The sequence below is a fragment of the Papio anubis genome, chromosome 8 (assembly GCF_008728515.1).
Source record: "Papio anubis isolate 15944 chromosome 8, Panubis1.0, whole genome shotgun sequence".
Lineage (NCBI taxonomy): Eukaryota > Metazoa > Chordata > Mammalia > Primates > Cercopithecidae > Papio > Papio anubis.
This window is the reverse complement of record NC_044983.1, coordinates 139,455,173-139,470,773: the sequence shown is the minus strand read 5'-3', so window position 1 is coordinate 139,470,773 and position 15,601 is coordinate 139,455,173. Positions and strand designations below refer to the sequence as shown.

At 52.5% G+C, this 15,601-nt stretch overlaps 1 protein-coding gene across 3 annotated transcripts in view; it reads right to left on the bottom strand.

The window, feature by feature from the left end:
* The window catches only part of HSF1 (heat shock transcription factor 1), a 27,890-nt gene extending 12,289 nt beyond the window's left edge, over window positions 1-15,601 (bottom strand). For all 3 annotated transcript variants that reach the window (XM_009213786.2, XM_021942748.1, XM_003903266.5), the window contains exon 1: window positions 15,274-15,601. In XM_009213786.2, the coding sequence (XP_009212050.1) occupies window positions 15,274-15,390 (117 nt within the window). In that variant the 5' untranslated portion in view covers window positions 15,391-15,601. The remainder of the gene's footprint in view (window positions 1-15,273) is intronic.

Here is a 15,601-nt window from a genome sequence, read left to right as displayed (position 1 = left end):
GATGGTCTCGATCTCCTGACCTCGTGATCCACCCGCCTCGGCCTCCCAAAGTGCTGGGATTACAGGCTTGAGCCACCGCGCCCGGCCTTTTTTAAATTTTTAGTAGAGACGAGGTTTCACCGTGTTAGCCAGGATGGTCTCCATCTCTTGACCTCGTGATCCGCCTGTCTCAGCCTCCCAAAGTGCTGGGATTACAGGTGTGAGCCACTGTGCCCGGCCTGTTGGCTGTTCTAGTAGCTGTCACTGAGGTTTTCGTGTGCATTTCTCTTACAAGTAATGATGCTGAGCATCTGTTCAAATACTCATTTGCTATTTGTCTTTTTTTGATGTATCTGTTCAAATCTTTTGCCTTTTTCTTTTTTTTTTTTTTTTTTTGAGGCAGTCTGGCTCATCGCCAGGCTGGAGTGCGGTGGCGGATCTCCAGCTGCACGAAAATACCTGCCTCCAGTTTCACGCCATTCTCCTGCCTCAGCCTCCCGAGTAGCTGGGACTACAGCCCGCCACCTGCAGCCGGCTAGTTTTTGTATTTTTTTAGTAGAGACAGGGGTTTCACGGGTTAAGCAGGTGGGAGTCTCGATCTCCTGACCTCATTGATCCGCCCGTCGGCCTCCCAAGAGATGCTGGGGATTACAGGCTTGAGCCACCTTGACCTTGCCTTTTTCAATATACGTTTTTTTTTTTTTTTGAGACAGAGTCTTGCTTTGTCACCAGGCTGGAGTGCAGTGGCGCGATCTTGACTCACTGCAATCTCTACCTCCTGGGACCAAGAGATCCTCCCCCCGCAGCCTCCCGAGTAGCTGGCACCACAGGAGCACACCACCACGCCGGGCTCATTTTTGTAGAGGTGGGTCTCCCTATGTTGCCCAGGCTGGTCTCAAACTCCTGAGTGGAAGCGATCTACCCACGCTGGCCTCCCAAAGTGTTGGGATTACAGGTGTCAGCTACCATGCTCAGCCACTTGTCGTTTATTTATTTATTATTATTTGAGATGGAATCTCGCTCCATCGCCCAGGCTAGAGTGCAATGGCACGACCTCGGCTCACTGCAACCTCTGCCTCCCGGGTTCAACCGATTCTCCCACCTCAGCCTCCCAAGTAGCTGGGACTACAGGCACCTGCCACCACACCAAGCTAATTTTTGTATTTTTAGTAGAGACAAGGTTTCACCATGTTGGCCAAGCTGGTCTCAAACTCCTGACCTCAAGTGATTCACCTGCTTCAGCCTCCCCAAGTGTTGGGATTACAGGCGTAAGTCACTGTGCCTGGCCAAAAATTCTTTAAAAAATATATTCTTGGTACCAGATATATGCTTTGCAAATATAGTGTGTGATTTGCTTCTTAATTCCCTAACAGTGTATTTCAAAGAGTGGATGTTTTTAACTTTGATGAAGTCGACTTTATCAATTTTTTCCTATTTGGTGATTTTGTCTCCTAACTCAAGATCAAAGGGTTTTTTTTTCTCTAGAAGTTTTGTTGTCTTAGCTCATATTTTAGTCTCCAATCCATTCTGAGTTAGTTTTGTATATGGTGTGAGGTAAAGGACAAGGCTCACCTTTTTGTTTATGGATGTCCAGTTATCCCAGCACTGTTTGCTGAACAGACGATTATTTCTCCATTGAACTAGTGGCACCTTTGTCAAGATCAGTCAGCCTTAGATGGGTGAGTCTATTTCTGAAATCTATAGTCTGCTCCATTTGTTTACATGTTTATATTCATGCTAATATTGTTCAGTCTTGATTACTGGAGCTTTATAGCGTCTTGAAATCAGATAGTATGAATCTTCTAATTTTGTTCTCCTTTTAATAATACTAAGTCTTCTGTCCCATGACCATGGTATTTCTCTCCATTTATTTAGGTCTTCAATTTATCCCCCACCCGGCCTTTTTTTCTTTTGAGACAGAGTCTCACTCTGTTGCGTGGGCTGGAGTGCAGTGGCGCGATCTCAGCTCACTGCAACCTCCACCTCCCAGGTTCAAGCGATTCTTCTGCCTCAGGCTCCTGAGTAGCTGGGACTACAGATGCCTGCCACCATGCCCAGATACTTTTTGTATTTTTAGTAAAGATGAGGTTTCACCACCTTGGCCAGGCTGGTCTCGAACTCCTGACCTTGTGATCTGCCTGCCTCGGCCTTCCAAAGTGCTGGGATTACAGGAATGAGCCACTGCACCCAGCTAATTTATCCCTATTAACTAGCCTGCCGATGGCCCCCTGTTGATCCCACTTCTGGTGTCCACACCCTTGAGCTATCTCCTCCCGCCATGTACCACGGTTGTCCTGTGTCCTGTGTGACCAAACGCAGAGGTGATGCCATTTGAGAACAAACTGCAAAAGCCGCCTTGGGCTCTGGCTCTCTTGGGTCACTTGCTTTTGGAGAGGCAAGCTGCCATGTTACAAACAGCTCTGTGGAGAGGCTCACTTGATAAGGAATTAAAGTCTCTTGCCAATAGCCAGCGAGAAACTGTGGCCTGTCAACAAGCATTGAGGGAAGTTGGAAGCGTATTTCATCCTCAGTTGAGCCTAGAGATGACGTCGGCCTCAGAAACCTTGAGCTGGAATCAATTCACGAGTCTCAGAAACGGATAATAATTTTTTTTTTTTCCTTTGAGACAGGTCTTACTTGGTCACCCAGGCTGGAAGGCAGTGGCGTGATCTCGGCTCACTGCAACCTCCGACTCCTAGGTTCAGGCAATTCTCCTATCTCAGCCTCCTGAGTAGCTGGGACTATAGGTGCGCGCCACCACGCCTGGCTAATTTTTGTATTTTAGTAGAGATGGGGTTTCGCTGTGTTGGCCAGGCTGGTCTCAAATCCCTGACCTCAGGTGATTCACCTGCCTCGGCCTCTGAAAATGCTGGGATTACAGGTGTGAGCTACGACGCCCGGCCGAATATTTTCAATTTTCAATAGTTTGTTGCTAGTATGCGGAAATACAATTTATCTTTGTATAACGACCTTGTGTCTTGTGGCCTCACTAAACGCATTTATTAGCTCTACTAACTTTCTTGTAGACTATTTGGGATTTTCTAAGTCAACGGTCATGCTGTCTATGAACGGAATCACTTTTCTTTCTTCCTTTCTAATGTCTACGTCTTTTATTTACTAGACATGCTGCGCTGATGACGACGTTGAATGGATTGTTAAACAGACGTGGCAGAGGCACACATCCCCGCCTTCTTTCAGTCTTGGAGGAGAGCATTCTGTTTTTCCTAAGTAAGGACAAAGTCAGCTGTCGAGTTTTTAGACGGTCATTAGAATGAGGAATTCCCCTTCTATTCCTCGTGTGCTGAGTTTTTATCATGAAACAGATGTTAAATTTTGTCAAATGCTTTTCTTGCTTCTGTTGAGAAGATCACATGGTTCTTCTTCTTTTCTATTGACATGGTGAATCACGCTGAGTGAGAACGCTGAACCAGACTTGCATCTTAAGCCTTTTATTCTGGTCATATGCCTTACATGGTTTCTGATGAGAAATTGGCAGTCATTCTTATCTTTTTCTTTTGTTCTTCTGCATGCAATTTCCTTTCCCTTCCTAGTTGCTTTTTTTTTTTTTTTTTTTTTTTTTTTTGAGACGGAGTCTCGCGCTGTCGCCCAGGCTGGAGTGCAGTGGCGCGATCTCGGCTCACTGCAAGCTCCGCCTCCCGGGTTCACGCCATTCTCCTGCCTCAGCCTCCTGAGTAGCTGGTACTACAGGCGCCCACCACCGCGCCCGGCTAATTTTTTGTATTTTTAGTAGAGACGGGGTTTCACTGTGGTCTCGATCTCCTGACCTTGTGATCCGCCCGCCTCGGCCTCCCAAAGTGCTGGGATTACAGGCGTGAGCCACCGCGCCCGGCCTCCTAGTTGCTTTTTAAAAATTATTATTATTATTTGTATTGATGGGGTCCTACTATGTTGCCCTATCTGGGACCAATCCTTCCACCTTAGCCTCTGACTAGCTGGCACCACAGGCGCCACCACTGCGTACGGCTCTTCCGGATGCTTTATTTATTTATTTATTTATTTAGAGAGGAGTCTCGTTCTGTGGCCCAGGATGGAGTGCAGTGGCGCGATCTCAGCTCACTGCAAGCTCTGCCTCCCATTCTCCTGCTTCAGCCTCCCAAGTAGCTGGGACTACAGGCACCTGCCACCACGGCCGGCTAGTTTTTTGTATTTTTAGTAGAGTCGGGGTTTCACCATGTTAGCCAGGATGGTCTCGATCTCCTGACCTCGTGACCCGCCCGTCTCGGCCTCCCAAAGTGCTGGGATTACAGGCGTGAGCCACCGCGCCCGGCCTAATATTTCTTTTTTTTTTTTGAGACAGGGTCTCTGTTGCCCAGGCTGCAGTGCAGGAGACTCTGTTGCCCTGGCTGCAGTACAGTGGTGTGATCATGGCTCACTGCAACCTCCACCTCCTGAGTTCAGGTGATCCTCCCGCCTCAGCCTCCTGAGTAGTTGGGACCACAGGTAGGCACTACCATGCCCGGCTAATTTTGTTATTTATAGAGACGGGGGTCTCGCTATATTGCCCAGGCTGGTCTTGAACTCCTGGGCTCAAGCGATCTGCCCACCTCAGCCTCCCAAAGTGCTGGGATCTCGGGCAGGAGCCACCGTGCCCGGCCTTTTGGTCATATTTCTGTATTCTCTTCCCCACTATTTTCTGGAACCTCAAATACGTTAGACCACATGATATTATCTCCTTGAAGCTTGGCTAAGTTTTTGCAGTCCTTTTTCTCTCTGTACATCACTGTGGATCGTTTCCATTGCTTTTAATTCGGGAATCTTTTCTTCGGAAGTTTCTAATGTTTTGTCAAACCACTGCGGTGAATCTGAAGAACCACCTTTTTACTTTAGAATACATGCCCTACACCAGTGTCCCCCATCGTTAACATCGTGCCTTTGTGTGGTGCATTTGTCTCAAGAACATTAGACACACTGTTAACTAGGGCCCATATTCTATTTAGATTCCTTAGGTTTTCACCCAATCCTTCCTCTGCTCCAGGACGTCATCCAAGGTCCATCCAGTTGTCACATCTCCTTCAGTTCCACTGGCTCTGACAACTTCCAGACTTGCCTAGTTTTTGAGAACCTTGACAATTTTGAGGACTCGTCAAATAGTTTGCGGAATGTCTCTCAATTTGGATTTGTTTGATGTTTTTTCATGATTAGCTGGGGTTACGTATGTTTTCGGGAGGAAGATCAAAGAGGTAGAGTGCTGTTCTCATCATCCTATCAAGTATACAACAGGCCGGGCGCGGTGGCTCACGCCTGTAATCCCAGCACTTTGGGAGGCCGAGACAGGCGGATCATGGGGTCAGGCGATCGAGACCATCCTGGCTAACACAGTGAAACCCCGTCTCTACCAAAAATACAAAAAAATTTGCTGGACGTGGTGGCGGGCGCCTGTAGTCCCAGCTACTCGGGAGGCTGAGGTGGGAGAATTGCTCGGACACGGAAGGCAGAGGTTGCAGTGAGCTGAGACTGCGCCACCGCACTCCAGCCTGGCGACAGAGCGAGACTCCGTCTCAAAAAAATAAATAAATAAAATAAAGAGTACACAACAGGGATACGATGTCACTGCTGATGGTGACCGTGACCCCTGGTGAGGCTGTGCTGCTGGAGGTCCCCCCTGGAAAGCTGCTCCTCCGGCTTCTGTGCTCTGCTCTTTGGAAGGGGTCACCAGGTGCAGCCCAGGCTTCCGGAGTGAGGAGGTAAGCGTCACCTCCTCCAAGGGGAACTATCTCAGTAAACAACGTGGAATTCTTCTATGTGGGAGATTAGTTCTAGTGACATTTTGTCCAACTTGCTTCTTTTCTGTATCTTCCATTTCTCAGTCATTTTTTTTTTTGAGACGGAGTCTTATTCTGTCGCCCAGGCTGGAGTACAGTGGCACGATCTCGGCTCACTGCAAGCTCCGCCTCCTGGGTTCACACCATTCTCTTGCCTCAGCCTCCCCAGTAGCTGGGACTACAGGCGCCTGCCACCACGCCTGGGTAATTTTTTGTATTTTTAGTAGAGACGGGGTTTCACCGTGTTAGGCAGTATGGTCTCGAACTCCTGACCTTGTGATCCACCTGCCTCGGCCTCCCAAAGTGCTGGTATTACAGGCGTGAGCCACCGCCCCGCCCTCAGTCATGTTTTTGCGTTATTTCCTTGAGCACACAGAATGTTTTTATAATTGTTTACTCTTTGTTGGCTAATCCTATCAAAACCAGTCCTACTACTGGACTATCCCCCTCCAGTGACAAGTCCATTTTCCTGCCTTGGCTTGTCTGCCAGTTATTGATTAGACTCTGGATGTGAAATTTTTTTTTTTTTTGAGACGGAGTCTTGCTCTGTTGCCCAGGCTGGAGTGCAGTGATGCGATCTCGGCTCACTATAGCCTCAGCCTCCCAAGTAGCTGGGACTACAGGCGCCCATCACCACATATGGCTAATTTTCTGTAGTAGAGACGGGGTTTCGCCATGTTGGCCAGGCTGGTCTTGAACTCCTGACCTCAGATGATCCCCGTTTCGGCCTCCCAAAGTGCCGGGATTACAGGTGTGAGCCACTTCGCCTGGCTTCTGTCTTCAAGAGTGCTGTGCATACCCTGTGCTAGCAGGCAGTGGTGTCTCCAGGGCTTGCCTTGCACTTGTTTCCGTGGCATTTGGAGTGGCCTTTCCTTTCCAGCTTATTCTGCGCCACTTCAAGCTGTGGTTCCTCTAAGGTCTCAGGAATGCTCTGTGTATTTAAAGTGGCTTCTACACTCCAGCTGCTGGGAACTGAAATAACCATGGCCCCGTGTGAGTCCTGTCCCCTTACACTTACTCTTCCCCTTCAAGTTGCTCTTGGTCCGGCTTCACGAGGTTTCACTTTGCACCAGCAAATCGGATCCAGCCCAAGATGCAAGCAGGCTCACGCGCAGACTGCCCGAGCTCTTTCTTTTGGGCATAACTCCTTCCTTTCTGGTACCATACCCCACAAATTCTGGCTGCCTCAGCTTCCCCAAAGTTTGGGTTTTGTTGGGTTCTCTGCTTGTGAGTCTGCAAATTGCCTCCACGCAGAAAGCCTGGACAATCTTGTGGTTTACCTCAGTCTTCACCAGTTTTCTTTTTCCTTTTCTTTTTTTTTTGAGACAGATTCTCGCTCTGTGGCCCAGGATGGAGTGCAGTGGCGCAATCTCAGCTCACTGCAACCTCCATATCCCGGGTTCAAATATCTCCTGCCTCAGCCTCCCGCGTAGCTGGGATTACAGGCGTGTGTCACCACACCCAACCTTTTTTTGTATTTTTAGTAGAGATGGGGTTCACCACGTTGGCCAGACCGGTCTCAAACTCCTGACTCTAAGTGATCCGCCCGCTTTGGCCTCCCAAAGTGCTGGGATGACAGGAGTCAGCCACCGCACCTGGCCCTAGTTTTCTAATGTCTGAATGTTGTTTAGTGGTTTCTTATGCCTTAAGGGTTAAATCCAAGTTGAACATGTCAGGCAACCCCTACCTTAGGGGCCATTATGAATTTCACAGGGTCTGCTGGTGAACCCATCAGAGAACCCAGAGTCTCATCTTCCTGCCTCAGTGGAACAAGGTTCCTCCTCTGCTGACCACAGGCACCTCCTTTCCTTGGACAGCCTCCCCTCCACCTGCCAGGTCATAACTGGGTGTCACGAAAACCTGCCACAGGAAATGGGAGGCCCCTGGCTGGTGTGAGATGCCACACGCTGAGAAGTGTAGGCGTCAGCAAACCCTGAAGCTTGCAGTAAACTCGGAGCCTGTGGCCTCATTTTCCGTAGCACTGTGAAGGACCTGAAACGTGTGTGAGATCCTGCCTGTAGGGACACCTTACATAGGAAGTGTCTGTGTCTCTGAGTATCTTCTCAAAGGGCTCCCTGGCCCAAAACGTGAACAGTGCCGTATTCTACAAGATGGCCGCACAGCCCAGGTCACAAGCCTCTTGTTCCAGCCTCCTGCCAAGTCTAAGCTATATCTGCTGATGGGTGTTCTGGGCTCCTAGACTCGGCTGGCTGGCTTCTCCCTCTCTGGGTCATGGGAGTGTGGGCTTAAGAAGTAGCGGGAACGCATGTGTGAGTAGCTGCAGCCCACGTGTGGGGAGCAGGGACCACCGGGGTCAGGGCATGGAAGCAGTGAGGCAGGTAGGAAGCGCGAGCAGGTGCAGAGAAAGTGGCTTACTTTGTGGCCCCGCTCCCCGGTGTGGTTCTGTCCGCATCTGAGCCGCCTGCACCTTTCTCGTTAACGCTTTTCTTGTTTCTGCTCCGGAGGAGCTTCCAGCATGTTCTCACCACACAAGGACCAAGAGCAACACAATCGCCCTCACCTCTCATCACATCTCTCATCACCGGCTGCCCTGCCCCTGTGTGGTGGTCACCGCTGCTCACCATGGCCCACAGGGGCACAGGGAGGAGGCTGAGGCAGCAGCAGCCAGTGCTGCCAGATGCCTTGAGACATCTGGGACCACCTCCTTTCCTTGGACAGCCTCCCCTCCACCTGCCAGACCTGGAGGAGACCCCGGAGCCCACAGCCCTCGATATACCCGATGGGAGCTGCTTGCTTCCTCCGGGAAGGCACTGTGAGCCCCACGACCGCTCTCCAGCTGTCCCTGCACACAGGCTGACTCCTCCAAAACTGAGACTTCCAGGGCCAGGCTGTCCATCCCTGGTCCCTCGATAAAGGACTGAGCAAACACTGGCCTGTGGAGTGGGGTAGGCACGGGGCACTGGAGGCATCTGCCCTCCCCGCAGGAGGCTGCTGCAGCCCAGCCCTTCTGTGCCCTGGGCCCCTCCTCACTGCACCCCCCACCCCCAACACCATCCGGGTAGAGGAAACACGGGAGGCTACAGCACAGAGCCTTTCTAATTTTTATTTATTTTTTGAGACAGGGTCTTGCTCTGTCACCCAGGCTGGAGTGCAGGGGCTCGATCTCGGCTCACTGCAGCCTCCACCTCTGGAGCTGAAATGATTCTTGTGCTTCGGCCTCCCAAGCAGCTGGGGTTACTGGCCGTGCCACCACACCCAGCTAATTTTTGTATTTTTAGTAGAAATGAGGTTTCACCATATTGGCCAGGTTGGTCTTGAACTCCTGGCCTCATGTGATCTGCCCCTCCTCGGCCTCCCAAAGTGCTAGGATTACAGGTATGAGTCACCGCGCCTGGCCAGAGCCTGCCTTTTATAGCGTTTATAGATCTCTGCCTGTGTGTGTGTATCTGTCTATCTCTATGGAAGGGGAAGGAGAACACTTGTGGGAAAATCCAAACTACAATTCTGACTATGAACCAGAAATACCACTCACTCCCCAGGGTCTAACTCAGAAGGCCGGTGGGGGCCACCGCCCAGCCCCAAGGGCATGGGACCGGTGGACTCTTGCTGCACAACTTGGGAAGGCACGGTGCCCTGGTGGGCGGTAAGTGAGAGCCGGACCCCTCTGGGAGGGAGCACGGACTCTGGAGTTGGTTTCACCACATTTCAGCGCTTACTTAGTGAAGCTTCTTCACATCCAGAGCCTCAGTTTTCTTATCTATAAAGTGGAAATTATGCCATCTACCTGAATAGCTACAGATGGAACATGACAAAGAGCAAGGAGGCTTAACCTCGTGCTATGCACAGAAGCTTTATGAGGACAGACGTGTGCCTTTTTTTTTTTTTTTTTTTAAGAGATGGAGTCTTGCTCTGTTGCCCAGGCTGGAGTGCAGTGGCGCGATCTCAGTTCACTGCAAGCTCTGCCTCCCGGGTTCGCGCCATTCTTCTGCCTCAGCCTCCTGAGTAGCTGGGACTACAGGCGCCCGCCACCACGCCCGGCTAATTTTTTGTATTTTTTAGTAAAGACGGGGTTTCACCGTGTTAGCCAGGATGGTCTCAATCTCTTGACCTCGTGATCTGCCCACCTCAGCCTCCCAAAGTGCTGGGATTACAGGCGTGAGCCACCGTGCCTGGCTCCAGCTGTGTGCCTTCTTATGGCCACACCGGGAGGTGCTCTGATCCGGGCACACATCAGGCCCTCCAGACCCTGCAGCACTCCTCACAGCTGCTGCTGTGGGTCCTCCAGCATCTTGGGCCAAATGCCAGATCATCCAGGGTGGGGCCAGTGGGCCTGCTAGGTCTTGGCGGCTCTCAGAACCACAGAAGCAGGGGTGGCCCTGCCTGCCGTGGGAGCTCCAGACACCATCTGTGGCCAGGGTCTGAGTTACTGGGTGTGGCCAGGTCGGCTCTGCTTCTGTAACTCCTCATGTGCTTATGAGTAGACACCCTGCCCCTGGCCTCACTGCAGGGACCACTCATGCCCTGCCCCCTGCCTCACTGCAGGGACCACTCTGCTCCCAACTGTCCACCCAGAGACCCTCCACAGCGGCCATCTGACCACTGGCTTTCAATGGACCTCTCCCCCGGGATAGGCCGAGGGCCTTGGTGACCTCCGGCTCACTCAGTCTCAGGGAGCCCCAGGGTCTCAGCACATCCTTCTAGAGTCCTTCCTGCTGCCAAAGAGAAGGGAGCTGCACCCATGAGGCTGGGGCCAGGTGAAGACAGTGAAGCATGCAGGAGCCCACGTCTAAGGAGGCCCCGACTCTCAGTGCCATCCAAATGCAGGGTGGGTCTTAAAACGAATGCCTCAGGGCCAGGCGCGGTGGCTCAGGCCCGTAATCCCAGCACTTTGGGAGGCTGAGGTGGGAGGACGGCTTGAGCCCGTAAGTTCCAGACTAGCTCGGGCAATACGGCGAGACCCTGTGAGACCCTGTCTCTACTAAAACCTTAAAAAAAAAAAAAAAAAAGCCAGGTCTGGTGGTGCGAGCCTGTAGCCCCAGTGACTCAGCTGAGGTGACTGGATTACTTGAGCCTGAGAGGCAGAGGCTGCAGTGAGCTGCAATCATAGCCCTGCACTCCAGCCTGGGCAACAGAGCAAGATCGTGGCTTAAGGAAAAAAAAAAAAAAAAAAAAAGTGCTTCCTTAAATTTTGCACCCAGGTGCCCCCCAGGTGCCCCCTCTGGTCTCACCCTGATCCTGAGGCCTCTATCTACCTGGGTTCATTCTAACCTGCATGACCATCATTCTAGCATTTGTCTAGCACAGGTTGTGTGGCTGTGCCTTGTTCTCAGGCCTCAGCCTGGAGTCCACAGCTACCCAGGGCAGCCACAGTTAGCCCTGCAGGGCAGGGGGACGTAGGGCTGGGCTGGTCTCTTTTTAGAACATGATCAGGTTTGAAAACATTTTCTGCTCTCGCTTATGAAATATATGTTCACTTTTTTAGCTGGGCGTGGTGGCTCACGCCTGTAATCCCAGCACTTTGGGAGGCTGAGGTGGGTGGATCACTAGGTCAGGAGTTCGAGACCAGCCTGTCCAATATGGTGAAACCCTATCTCTACTAAAAAATACAAAAATTAGCCGGGTGTGGCCTCGGTGACAGAGTGAGACTCTGTCTCAAAAAAACAAAACAAAACAAAAACTCAACAACAACAAAAAAATGAAGTATATGTTCATTTTTTTAAAAAAGTATTTTAGAAAAATATAACTATAAAAATTATCTGGGGTGGGTACAGTGGCTCACATCTGTAATCCCAGCACTTTGAGAGGCTGAGGCAGGCGGATCACGAGGTCAGGAGTACTAGCCCAGCCTGACAAACATGGTGAAACCCTGTCTCTACTAAAAATACAAAAAAAATTAGTCGGGTGTCGTGGTGGGTGCCTGTAATCCCATAATCAGGAGGCTGAAGCAGGAGAATCACTTGAACCCTGGAGACAGAGGTTAAAGTGAGCCGAGATCGTGTCATTGTACTCCAGCCTGGGCAACTCCATCTCAAAAAAAAAAAAATCCGTAATCTCACCATCTCAGATGTCAAGATTACTTTTCATACTTCCTTATTTTGTTACTAAAGGTGGGACAAAATCATAGCTTGTAAAAAACTGAGATGACGGTGAACCCAGTTCTGAGGCCTCACTTTCTGCTTTTGTTTGGGTCTCCATGCTGTCAAATTCTCTGAAGAGGCTGCTGCCCTCCTGAGTCAGCTGCACCCAGCAAGGCCCTAGAAGAGCCTCCGCTGGTGGACAGAGGAGCTGCTGCATGCAGAGGAGGAAGCTGGGCTGAGGGCTGGCACCAGGGCACGGGGCAGGGAGGCTGCGGGTCCCTGGTCTCACAGGTCTCAGTTCTATGGAGCTGCCTGTCAGTCCAGGTATTCAGTCCCCCAACCCCGTCTTTGGGTCTCAGTGGTACTGGATCCAGGCACACCTTTGGGATAAGCTGTTAAAAAGCTGGCTGAGGGAGGACCACCCACGTCCATGCCCATGCTCCTATGTAGATCTCCCGGGATCATAACCTTGTGGCTGACACGTTTCCTCTCCAAGGCAGATGGGGCTGTGCTGTCCTCCACGACTTGCTGGGTCCCCTCAAGGCCTCTGCCTGTGTGGGTGGGGTGCTCATGGGAATGAGGGTCTGGGGGGTGGGAAATCGAACACCACAGGGATGGGGCCATAGTCCCCACCAAATGGGCTCTCCTGGACAGTGACCCGGCATTCTGCCTCCAGTGGCTGCAGTGGGAGTCCCGATCTCAGGCCAGGGAGGGGAAGTGCAATGGTTGTCCAGAGCTGGTCCCATTCCTGGCCAGGCTTAGTAAAGTCACTGGCCAGTTTCTGGGCCTCAGTCTCCCCCAAGTTATTCAGCCTAGAGAATTAGTCACCATGCCTGTGATTCTGCCTCATCTTCTTGTGTGAAACAGGGAGGGTTTTTCTTGGCAGAATGGTGGTAAGACTTTGAGCCAGGAGACTGTCCCAGAGAAGGCAGCAGAGAGCAAGAGCACCAGGGCCTTCTCAAGGCCTCCGAGAGCCAGCTGGGCCTGGGCAGTAGATTTGTGGGAGGGTCCCCTGTTGGGACTCTGCCGACATGGAGTCCTCAGGGCTTGTGTGAGTGCTCTCAAAGCCACAGGATGGGACGATCACCTCCTTTCTCCAGGCCACGCAGCCAGCGCCAGAAAGCTCTGCAGCTCCCTGCACAGTCTGGAGAAGGGCTTCCTTCCAGTTTGAAGTCAGTGTTTCTATCTCATTGCCATGCTCGCCCCCACTGCTACATCCTGCACCAACCATTGCCACTTTATACTGACCAGGTGGAACCAAACACTGACATTCCACTCGGCTCCCCATCCCTCCCCAGGGAGAACAGGCCCACAGGTGGTGCACCTGTGAGGAGAGTGGAGGCTGGCCACAGGCCTCATCAAATCTGCCTCCCTTGCTCAAAAGCCCTGCCCAGAACATGCCTCGGTCTCAAAAAAGAGTACACTGGGACCTAACCCACATGCCTCATAATCTTTTAAGCACAAACAGCAAGCAGATTATGGGACAGGACAGATCATGCTAGTAGGATTAAGCTTAGAATATCCCAGATAATCTCAGATGCCCCTCCCCCAATGGGGCAAGAGAGTACTTCTGAGGGTTAAGGGGAATAAGAAAAAGAAGGAAGGGCTGGGTGCAGTGGCTCACACCTGTAATCCCAGCACTTAGGGAGGCCAAGGCAGGTGGATAACTTGAGGTCAGGAGTTCCAGACCAGGCTGGCTGATGTGGTGAAACCCCGTCTCTACTAAAAACACAACAATCAGCCAGGTGTGGTGGCATGCATCTGTAGTCCTGGCTACTCGGGAGGCTGAGGCAGGAGAATTGCTTGAACCTGGGAGGTGGAGGTCGTAGTGAGACAAGATCGCACCACTGCACTCCAACCTGGGCGACAGAGCGAGAAGCCATCTCCAAAAAAAAAAAAGAAAGAAAGAAAACGAAAGACGGATAAAAGAAAACAGAAACATGGGAATACTTCCTTTGCACAAAAATGCCAAGGTCTAGAATGAAGAGATGGTGAAATGAAGTCAGCCTGCAGGAAGGCGCACTGCGCCGTAATGGGATTTGGGGATGGGAAGGCCGACACAGACAGAGGTGTCAGCAGGACAAATACAAAGTGTTTCTGAAAAGAGCAAAGATTTCCAGTCCTCTCTTTATTCCCAAACACTCTGTAGGTAAAGCAGGGCCTCAGTAAACCCGAGAAGCAGAGGACTGGCCTCCTGCCTGGGGCAGCTTCAGTTCAGACTTTTCTTCATTCCTAACAGCAGAAAGAGGCTGTGCAAATGGGAGGCCCTCAGCAGAGCCTGAGGAATTCTGGGGTCTTAGCTCCTGGGAGGCCACACATGCTTGGTGGCATCCCGCCTGTCATGGTCCCTCCAAAAGCTCCCAGTGATCAGTGGCCTTTTTTTCCTTAAGACAGGGTCTCATTCTTTGCCAGGCTGGAGTGCAGTGGTGGAATCTCGGTTCAGTGCAACTCTGCCTCCCAGGTTCAGGGGATCCTCCTATCTCAGCCTCCCAAGTAGCTAGGACCACAGGCAAGCACCACCACGCCCGGCTAATTTTTTGTATTTTTAGTAGAGTCGGGGTTTTGCCATATTGTCTTGGCTGGTCTCGAACTCCTGGCCTCAAGTGATCTACCCGCCGCCACCTCCCAAAGTGCTGCTTTCACAGCAAAGAGTCACCCCGCTCGGCCAGTGTGGCCTTTCTTCAGGCCATCACTTGCCAGCCACAGGCTGTGGCTCTGCCCCTCACCGGACACGACGTCACAGCCGGGATGTGAACAGCAGATTCTGATCTCCAACTCCAGACAATCACTGATTTACTTCTGCAAACCAGAGCTGTCCGGTCTTGCAGGGTCGGACCGTGTAAACAAGCCTGCTGCCAGGCAACTGAAGACAGAGACACGAGTAAAGACGCCCCACAAGGAATGAAAAACAAAACTCCTCCTGGGAAACCCAGATTTGGGATTCGGAAACGGGCTTGAGATCAACCTGAAGCTTCATGACGTCTTACTTTCTGTTTCCACTGCCTTTCCTTTTCCACTACAGCGACGCCCTCCGCTTCACGTGCCAAGTCCTGACTTTCTCCGAATAGTTGCCGACCCAGCACCCCGTAGGCCGTCCCCCGGGGACGCCGATGTCCTCTGGAGCACAGCGTCCGCTGGCGAAGCCGGGTGCTTGCCCTAAGCGCGGACACTTCCGCAACCGCCCAACAGTTAGCAGAAGCCCGATGCAAGGGACGCCCCATTCTCCCATCCCAGGGAAACTTCGCTGGGGCAGCGGTTCAATCGGCTGTGGGTCTCGCAGCCGCTTTCCCAACTTAAGGCTCTGCGTTTGGGCAGGCTCGGGACCCGCCGCCCTTCCTGGCGGGGGCAGGGCAGGCTCCCCGCGCGTAAGCCGAGGTGTGGCAGGGCCCCTCCCCGCAGCCCTCCCGCGCCGTCCACCGCGGCCCTGCTCCCTCCCGGTCCCCACGGGCCCCGCGCCCGCGCGCTGTCCTCACCGGGCTCCAGCAGATGAGCGCGTCGGTGTCCGGGTCGCTCACGAGGGTCCACAGCTTGGTCAGGAAGGCCGGGACGTTGCTGGGCCCCGCCGCACCGGGGCCCACGGGCAGATCCATCTCGGGCAAGGCGGGAATAGGCGGAGGGAGCGGCCGCGAAGAGGGGCCGAGGGCCGGGCTAACGCCGTTGCCGCGCCAGCCGTCCGGGCCGAGCCGCCGCCCGCTGCGCACACACAGCCCCAAGGCCCAGCATGGCCGCCGCCATCTTGCAACGGGCGCGCTCCCGCCGCTGCCGCCGCCGCCGCCGCCGCTGCCGCCCTCTCGCGTCCCC